Genomic DNA, 10,985 nt, shown 5'->3' on the forward strand with positions numbered 1-10,985 from the left:
ATTACTAGCCGCCAGTGTGCTGTGTGCATTTGATCGAAATATTTCGCACGAGTTTTTACATTGGTCTACAGCAGTGTTTCCTAACCTTTTTTTACTCAACGCCCCTTTTAGATTTTAAAAATCTCATACCGCCCCCCTCCCAATCAATATTTTCAAAAGATTAATAAGCTATTTAATTAAAGAAAAAATATAATTTAACATTTTAACGCTATAATTTAGTTAATTTTATTTTTAAATACCTTTATTTAACTAATAATAATAATAAATATTATTTAACTACTGAAATACTGATGTGACTAATGATTTCCCTGAGGTTGATGGTTTCCTGCTAACGAAATTATATCTGGCTCAATAGATGTCAGCATTAGTCTTAAATCTCCTCTTTCACATATTTCTAATTTGTTTCTTGATTTTGTCAAAAGTTGTTGAACCGCACTAAAGCCTTTTTCGACCAGGTATGTCGACGGAAAAGCCATAATAAGTAATTCCACTTCTTTCCAAAGTTGAGGATACATAGATTTTTGTTTGAGCCAAAACAACTCGTATCCATTATGTTTAAAATCGATTTTAGCTTCTTCGTTGTGCTTCACTTCGAGTAGTTCTTCTTGAATTGATGGTTGGAGATTTTGTATATCTGCTAAAAATGGATTTAATACCCATTCTGGTATAATCAAGTCGTTGATGTCCTTAAATCTTGTACTCATATCATCTTTAAGGGATTCAAGGTGTGCACAGTATATTTCTAAGTCAGAATCTAAAATTTGTTTTGAGCTTGATAAGTTGTAAAAATTATTAAATTCACGTCGACTAATTTTGTCTTTAAAAAAACTTAATTTTGAAATAAATGCACTAATAATGGGCTTCGATTTTATAAAATTAATTTTATCGCCTTGCAAATTTTTATTGACATCATTAAGTTTTTCAAAAATATCTGCTAGGTATGCGATATTTGTCTCTCTTTTATGTAATTCATCGTAAAGTTGTTTATCAAGTGGCTGCAGAAATTCTAGTATAGTTTGAAATAAATTATAAAAGCGTGTCAAACAATTTCCTTTTGAGAGCCACCTAACTTCGGTGTGTAGAACAAGGCGTTCAAAGTCTTCATCATTTTCGTGGCATAATTTTATTGTCGAAACAAACGGTCATTCAATGATTTAGCTTTGATTTTATTAACAGCATTTATAACAAACCGCATGGTATCAAATAATTCATCACTTAAATTTTTAGATACTAAATGTTGACGATGAATGACACAATGAACTGTTAAAATCCCAGGGACTGCATTTTTTAAATGAGCAATAAAGCCACGTTGACGTCCAATCATTGCAGGCGCTCCGTCAGTCGCACAAGCTATACAATTTGTGATAGGAATATCCTTTTCTGTGAAAAAATTATCGACTACTTTAAATATGGTTAATCCTTTAGTATCCGTGTTTAATGATTTTGCAAATAGTAGTTCTTCCGTTATTTTTTCATCGATGTTTACATATCGCACGTACGCAAGTAAGAGGGCTTCGTTATCTCGTAAAGTGGATTCATCAAGTTGTAAAGAAAATTTTGTAATTTTTAAAATATCACACAATTTTATTTCAACATCATACGCCATTTCATCAATTCGTCTGGATACAGTGTTATTACTAAGAGGAATAGATGAAATTATGTTAGTTACATTTAAATTTGTCATTGATTTTAATATTGCTTCTACAGCAGGTGAAATAAGTGTTTCGCCGATAGTATGTGGTTTTCCACATTTTGCAATTAAAAGAGACACTTTGTAGGATGCAAGGAGACCTTTATCGTTATTTAGATGTGTTTTATTAAAAAGTCCAGTCACGGTTTTTCGTTTTTCAAATTTATTCTTTAGGTCAGTTAAGTATAAAATATTTTTGTTACTTTTATCTGCATGTTTTTTCATAAAATGCTCTTTCATTCTTGAAGGTTTCATGGCTTCATTACTAAATGTTTTTTCACAAATGAGACACAAGGGTAATTTTTCATTTGTCGGAGATACAATAAAACCAAATTTCAAATACTCAATGGAATATTTTCTACATTTTTTGTTCTCGGACATTTTATAATATTTACGAATACAACTTTTACGTACACGCACAATAATAACGTCAAGTATCTACCTAGTACCAAATACGACTACACACAACATTGTTGTAATCGGCTATTCGTCGCTAATCGGAATCTATACGATAAGTCCGATAAGACAATTATTTAGATGTTATAAAAGTGTCTATAAATATTATACCTACATTATTCTGTACATAGTATATTATATTTGGTATTTTAAATTAGTTTTTATTCTACGCAGTTATACATTTCATCGCAATCAGCGCAATCAGTTATAGACAATACAAATGTAAATGATAGATGAGCGCCCCCCTTAGCGCCCCCCTCAGAAAAACGCCCCCTTCAAAATAAAAAATGCCCACAAGGGGGCGGTAGCGCCCACGTTGGGAATCACTGGTTTACAGTATTTACAGTATTTGGTAAATTAGTATTTGTATTTTTTTTTAAATTTAATAACAATGGAAGTTATGAAAAGTGAAAAAAATATAACGTTGAAAATAGTTGATGGTTTCAAATTTCGTTTTCAAAAACTTCTGAAGAATGATATTCAACGTTGGTGTTGTACAAAGTAGGCAAATATATTAAAATATACCGGGGCCGCAATTTACGTATGTATATAATATACCGGGGCCGCAATTTACGTATGTATAAAATATACCCGGGCCGCAATTTACGTATGTATAAAATATACCCGGGCCGCAATTTACATAAAAAATTTAAAACGGGACGCAATTTACAGCGACCCCCTAAAACAATCCTATTACCTATTTTATAGTAGGATTATTTTAAATAATGGAATTCATTGTTGGAGGTAAATAATACACCTAGTTAGACATTTCAACAGAAAATCATTGACAAAGCATTCATGATAAATGTTTAATAAATTATCATTTATGTATTGATTGTTGTTAAAAACATCTACCTTCTATTAAATTCTATTAAAATTCAATAAATATTTTGAATAAAATATTACTTTTGCTAATATTAGATAATATTCCTATATAGTACATAGTTAAGTATATAAGTAATATTAATATAGGCTATATTATATTGTATTATTACATTAATTATCAAATCAAGAATGTATTTAATTTAATTTTTCAATCATCATCAATAGTTTAAGATATATAACTTATTATTTACATTTGAACAAACACCTAAACTAGTTATTAAATTAAATTTTAAAAAAAACTAACATCTAACTATTACTCTGACTTAAGTTTTTATTTTTAACAAACTATCTTCTAACTAAAGATAAAAATTTGAAAATTTTTCAGTTTTCAGAACTAATTAAAAATAATGACTACCCTGCCTAACTGTTGTTATGGGCTACGAGATGTGCTAATAATATAATATAATATAATATAATATTCATGAGCTACGAGATATGCTAATATGTAATATATGTGTAATATTGCTATAGGTGTTAGCAATAGTGATCTAAATATATATGTGATCTAATAATTATAATGTATACGAATATTAGATTCATATTTTGTAAAAACATTGTAATAAATCAAAATAGTAGTTCTTAGGCGAGGTCGTTTTGCGTTTACAAGAATTGCCAGTAAGACGATAACATCCTGGAGATTGTTGTTTCAAATGTGAAAACAATTCCAAGAATTAATCTAAATTGGAAGGTTGACGATTACAACAACAAGATATTTTCTTGTATATAAGGGAGTCCGAAGACCAACAAGGGTAGATGTACCAGAGCTACGAAGAACAGAGCAACTTCACGACACTCAGCCACTTCTTATATCAGTTACATGTATTTTATTTATACAGATTAAACATTATTGTAATTAAAAGTTGTACAATTCATTTTAATAACACCTTGGATCTGGATCTGATATTGGCACGCAACAATTTTGGCGCAGTCGGTAGGATACACTTTTCAAGGAGGCAACCGTCAAAGGCTATCATCAACAAGGAAGACTTGATCACTTTTCTTTGCTGATAACTCCAGAAGAGAAAACCAACAACAACGTTGCAGTATCAGACAAGATGACAACATCACAGAACATGGCATTATTGTAAGTGAACAATTAATTAATTTATTACACAATATATGTTACAAAAGTATAAAACCTAGAAGTATCATTTAAGAAACTGAATATATAAAGTAGGTCGTAAATTTTTTTTTTGAGGGCATATTATTGAATTTTATTATTGTTAAAGGGTATATTATGTTGAGATATTGTGATTATTAAATTATTTTGAGGGCATATTGAGTTATTTGAATTATTTTGAAGTATATTATTGAATTTATTGAGATTATTAAAGGGCGTATATTATTGTGAATTATTGAGAATTATTATTGAGAATTATATTGTGAATTATTGAGAATTATATTGTGAATTATTGAGAATTATTATTGTGAATTATTGAGAATTATTATTGATTATTAAAGGGTATATAAATATAAAAGTTATTATTGAATTAAAACGTATCAAATGAGTGTGAAGGAAATTTATGGAGAACACAGGTACATCTCCTTTGGAAGTAGCTAATCCATTGAATAAAACATCTGCAGATATTTCAGAATTGGAGTTATTAAATAAAACCCAACAGTTGATTGATTTAGGTAGCCCTAGTAAAAACCCTAGCCCTAGCCCGAATTTAAAGCCCAGCTTAAATAGAAGTTTAAGCCTAGATAGTAAAAAAGTTACACGTAGCAAGGTTACAGATAGTTTTCAGCATATAGCGTTAACATTTGAAAGGAACCGCGCGTAAAAAATATGGTTACCATAAGATTAGAGAAAGCATTTAAACTAATACCTTTGTGTACAGGAGAAGATGACATTTATCCATTTATTAATGCATGTGATATGGCAGTAAATTTAGTTGAAGAGAAAAATGCACCGATTCTGGTTAAATATATAACTACTAAGTTATCAGGTAGAGCATTGGAAATGATAAAGTATAAAAATGTGACTAAGTGGACATATATTAACAGTTATTTAACAGATGCTTTTGAGGATATGACAACAGCTTCAAGTTTACAAATACAGTTAAATTCTATTAAAATGCGTAATGGTGAGGATGTTAATGATTATTGTCATAGAGTAGAAAAATTATATTATAAGTTATGTACTGCATGTACACTTAACAAAGAAGAATCTGAAGCTAGAGTAATACACGAAACGTTAAAAGAACAAACACTAAATATTTTTATAAAAGGATTAATAAGTCCTATAAGAACAATTGTAAAAGCACGTAATCCTAAAACTTTAGAGATAGCTAAACAATTGGCTAAAGCTGAGGAGGTAGAGTATAATACAGAGAGAAAGAATTATAGGTATAGAAATGATTTTTCTAATAATAAAAGTTCTAATAATAATTATAAACAGAATAACAATTGGCAGCATAAAAATAATACAAAATATAAAAATATGAATAATTATTCTAAAAATTTCCAACAAAATAAATCAAATTATCAGACACGAACAAATAATTATCCACAGCAAAATAATTTTAACAAACCACCAATAAAATGTTATAATTGTAATGGAAATCATTATGCAGCTCAATGTAGAAATAAACCAATACAAAATTATACAAACTATAACGTTAATCAACCAAATAGAAATAAATTTGTACAGCCATCAGCTAACTATAATGTAAGAGTAATTACATGCACATATTGTAAACGGAAAGGTCATGATATAAATGTTTGCTATAAGAAACGTAATAATGAAAGTAAAAATAATAATTCGGGAAACGTAAACGCTTCGAGCGAGGAACGCGGTACTCGATCGATAAACCAGATAATCGCGGAGGAAATGCGCAATGTTTCCATATAGTGACAGATATAGAAAATAATCATATAACGTGTATTTCACCCGCAAGCAAAACAAATAAGTTAGATTTATTGATAGATACAGGTAGTCAGGTGAATATACTTAAAATAAACTGTTTACAAGGACAATTAATTATAAATGAAACACAAAAAATTAATTTAAGAGGCATACATAAAGAAATATTACAGACAATAGGTAAAATAGTTATATCAATAATAATAACTTATAACAGTATAGACACGGAATTTTATATTGTAGGAGCACAATTTCCTATACCAAAAGATGGTATACTAGGTCATGAATTTTTATTAAAAAATAAAGTAATAGTACATGTAGGAAATAATAAACTGGTTATACAAAACGATGAAACAACATTGAATAATTTAAAAAGTAGTTCAATAATTTTGACATTACAACCTCGAACGGAGACTGTCGTAGAAATAGCAGTAGCTGACCCAGAAGTAGAAAGTAAAAGTATATATATACATAAACAACAAATTACAAAAGATGTTTATTGTAGTAGTACAGTTTCAACTGTAAATAAAGGGAAAGCAATAGTTAGTATGCTAAATATATCTGAAGAATTAAAAAATGTTAATATGAGCGATTTAAATAAAATACTTTATGATAGTGAGTATGAGATATATATAGTAGAATCAACAAATAATCATAATGAGCGTATAGAACAATTAAGGAAAATTATAAGAACAGATCACATGGATGAGAATGAGAGAAAAACTATTTAAGAGATATGCGAAAGATATAATAGTATATTTCATATGGAAGGGGATATTTTAACATTCACCAATGCAGGTACCCATGTAATAAGATTAAAACAGGATCAACCACCTATATATCGTAGACCTTATAGGCTTCCTCATTCGCAACAAGACGAGATAAATGCGCAAATTAAAAAACTTGAGGATAATGATATTATTGAGAGTTCAAGAAGTCCTTGGAACTCTCCTCTTTTATTAGTACGAAAAAAGATTGATAACTCAGGTAAACAAAAATTTAGAATAGTAGTAGACTTTAGAGCATTAAATGAAGTTACTATAAATGAATTTCACCCTTTGCCAAATATTACTGAAATATTAGACCAGTTAGGTCAATGTCAATTATTCTCTGTTCTTGATCTTTCTAGTGGATTTTATCAAATTAAATTAGAAAAAGAATCACGAGAATTAACAGCCTTTTCGACTAATCAAGGTCATTGGCATTTTAAACGTATGATACAAGGAATGAAAACTAGTCCTGGAACTTTTCAAAGAGTTATGAACTCAGCATTAGCTGGTTTAATAGGAATAAAATGTCTAGTGTATTTAGATGATATTATTGTATACGGAAAAAATTTATATGATCATAATGAAAAATTAATAGAGGTGTTTGAGCGATTACGAACCAATAATTTAAAGTTACAGCCAGATAAATGTGAATTTTTGAAACGAGAATGTGTGTATTTAGGACACGTAATATCAGAAAATGGAATTAAACCCGATGAGAAAAAAGTGAAATCAGTGTTAGAATTTCCAAAACCAAAAACCGTAAAAGATATAAAATCATTCTTAGGACTAAGTGGTTATTATAGAAAATTTATAGATTCCTATAGTACAATTGCAAAACCTTTAACTAATCTTTTAAAGAAAGATATTAAATTTGTATGGAGTGAAGAATGTCAAAAATCATTTGATAAATTAAAAGCAGCTTTATGTTCTAAACCAATACTTAAATATCCAGATTTTACTAAACCTTTCATATTAACTACGGACGCGAGTAATAAAGCGCTAGGGGCAATATTATCTCAAGGAGAAATAGGTCAAGATTTACCAATTTCGTATGCGTCGCGAACGTTGAATAAAAGTGAAAACAATTATTCTACAACCGCGTTAGAATGTTTAGCTATAATTTTTGGTGTAAAACAGTTTAGACCATATTTATATGGAAGAAAGTTCATAATACTTAGTGACCATCGTCCTCTGACATGGCTTTTCAATTTAAAAAATCCATTGTCAAAATTAGCACGTTGGAGAATACAACTTGAAGAATATGATTATGAAATACGATATAAACCTGGGGTACAAAACTCTAATGTAGATGCTTTAAGTCGTATGTATTCAATACAGGAAATTAAAAACGAGTCATATGAGGAATTTCTTGAGAAAATGAAAACACAATTAATTACAAACAATAATATAAAGGAAACTATAGGTACATTATTAGAAGCACCCATAGAATATCATATAGTATCAGAAATTGCAAAGCAATATAATTTAACATCAGGAATAAATTATGAAATAAAACAAAAGTTTGGAATTAAAACATTTTTACCAGTTAGTAAAGTAATAGGAGATACACCGTATGTAATACAAAATAATCGATACATAATATTTTTAGTTACGAAAAATAGAGATCATCAGAGGTCAACGTATGAGAACATATATATAGCGTTAGTGAACTTGAAACAACTTTGTGAAGAAAATAAATTAAATAAAATAGCAATGAATAAATTAGGTTTCAATGACGATTTAGAATGGGATAATATAAGGTCAATGTTAAGATACATATTTCGTAATACTAAAATTGAAATTATAGTATGTACGAGTATAGAATATTCGGAAGAAGAGAAAGTAATTATTTTAAAACAATTTCATGATTCAAAGTTAGGAGGACATTTAGGAGTAAATAAAACCGTAAAACGAATACAAAAGCAGTTTAGATGGAAAGGTATGAAAAATGATGTTAAAAAATATATAAAAAATTGTACGCCATGCCAAGTAAATAAAATTTCGAACCGACATGTTAGACAACCAATGGCTATTACATCCACAAGTTCGAAACCATTTGAGAAAATATTTTTAGATATTGTAGGACCTTTACCAACAACTTTGTCTAGTAACAATTATATTTTAACAATGCAAGATGACTTGTCTAAGTATACGCTAGGAGTACCAATACCTAATCATCAGGCAAACACGGTCGCGGAAGCCTTCGTTATACACTTTGTGTGTGTACACGGAATACCGGGAACGATATTGACAGATCAAGGAACGGATTTCCTTAGTAAAACGTTTACGGAAGTTTGTAAATTGTTAAAAATCAATAAAATTAATACTAGTCCTTTCAGATCACAAACAAATGGAGGTCTTGAAAGATCACATAGAACCTTAGCAGAGTATTTGCGACATTATGTAGATAAAAATTTAAATAATTGGGATCATTTATTACCCTATGCATTTTTTGTATATAATTCAACAGTACATACATCGACTAACTATCAACCATATGCATTAGTATATGGGCGTACATTGGAAATACCAATTAAATTAAAATCTGAGCCAGAACCACAGTATAATTATGATGATTATTTATATGATTTAAAACAAAGTATGCAAGTGTCACATACGGGTAAATTAGCAAGAGAGAAGTTAATTGAAAATAAAGTAAAAAGTAAAGAGAGATATGATAAAAAAGAGAATCCTGTAGATATACATGTAAAAGATTTAGTACTTTTAAAAGATAATACACATAGGAATAAACTTAATTCTTTATGGTTAGGACCATATGAAGTAATTGAAATAATAGGAGATGAAAATATAGTTATACAACGCGGTAGACGAGGTATTACAGTACATAAAAATAATGTGAAACGATATCATAATGATAAAATAAATGAATAATTATAGATATGGTAGATTATATTTTTTTTTTATATATAACATTAACTTTAAGTTTTTGATTTTTTTTATAGAACCAAAACATACAATTTTAATATTTTGGACTTTGAATTTACAATATTACAAAAAAACAATCACGTATTGATCTGCGGGGCAATTACGGACAATTTAAGTCAAAGTGAAACGGTTAAATTAGAAGGATGGCCTTTTTTAATATCTAGCAATGAAGTCCGTCCTACTACTAAATATGAACAGGATTGGGCGATTAAAAATGTTAAGAAATTTTTTGGTTGGCCGTCCACCAAAGCGAATATATGTTTATCGCAAATTAACGAAAGTAGTTGTTCTACTATAAATAATTTAAATAGAAAAACAATATTAAATTACATTAATCGGGGGGAACAAAAATCGGCATTTGTTTTATGGAATGGTGATATGGATATGTTTTTTTTAAACCGTTTAGATTTACATTATCCAATTTTAAATATAAGAGCTTATGATAGTAGTAATAATAGGCAATTTTTCTTACAATTACAAATCAACAAAATTACTATAGAAGAAATTGAATTAGGTAGTTATAAAAAAAATGGTAGATTATTAAACTTATTTGAAAGTCATGAGTTGGCTTGTGATATAGACCATAAAATAACTCATGCTCATGATCCTTGTGCAGACGTAATATTAACGAAATGTTTATTCGATAAATTACTGGAAAAAATTACTTATGAGACATTAATAGAAAAATTACCATAGGAAATAATATTTTACTTTTAGAAAAGTAATTTTTTTTACTTTTAGATTGGTGTTGATGGTTGGAATAAGCAAGGCTAATGAAATAAACTCATCAGACTATTATACATATACACCATATGAACAAGACAAGGGTTTGCATTATGAGAATTTAGGTCCAATTAGGATAATAGGAGCAGAATATAAGCTCATTACTTACTTTTCACTAAAAGAATATAACGCGAAATACGAGATATTAGGAGAAAAAATGAAAAACATAACAAACATATGTACTGATAAAAATCATATAGATTTATGCGGAAAATATCAAATAGTAATAACCGACTTATACGACGAAATAACTAATCAAAAAGAAAGAATGTATTTATCATTAGGAGGTCAACCTGCTGATCAAGATACTAATAATCAAAGACAAAAGAGGGGATTGATAAATATTATAGGTAATGTTATGTATACGTTATTTGGAGTATGTGATGACAAATGTGTTAAGAAAACCAGAGAAGCAATTCAAAAAACAGAAGAAACAGGAAATAATATTTTACATATAATGAAAACACAAACAACGGTAGTAAAAACAGTTGTAAAGAAAATAGCTAATACAATCAATCGTACTGAAGAGTTATATAAGGACGTGTCAAACAAAGAACAAAAATTGCATAAAAGATTGTTACAAATACAA

At 28.7% G+C, this 10,985-nt stretch overlaps 1 protein-coding gene and 1 pseudogene across 1 annotated transcript; one reads left to right on the forward strand and one right to left on the reverse strand.

Moving 5' to 3' along the window:
* Window positions 1-296: 296 nt before the first annotated feature.
* LOC112592085 lies at window positions 297-2,161 on the reverse strand (annotated as a pseudogene).
* Window positions 2,162-3,796: 1,635 nt separating this feature from the next.
* On the forward strand, window positions 3,797-10,972 carry LOC112592084 (the record flags this gene model as incomplete). The annotated part of the gene is made up of 2 exons (XM_025336061.1): window positions 3,797-4,115; window positions 10,355-10,972. Coding segments are annotated over exons 1-2 (647 nt in total), but the record flags the coding sequence as incomplete, so codon positions are not given.
* Window positions 10,973-10,985: the final 13 nt, after the last annotated feature.

The sequence above is a fragment of the Melanaphis sacchari genome, unplaced genomic scaffold (assembly GCF_002803265.2).
Source record: "Melanaphis sacchari strain LSU unplaced genomic scaffold, SCAv2.0 Contig1568_pilon_pilon, whole genome shotgun sequence".
Taxonomy (NCBI): domain Eukaryota; kingdom Metazoa; phylum Arthropoda; class Insecta; order Hemiptera; family Aphididae; genus Melanaphis; species Melanaphis sacchari.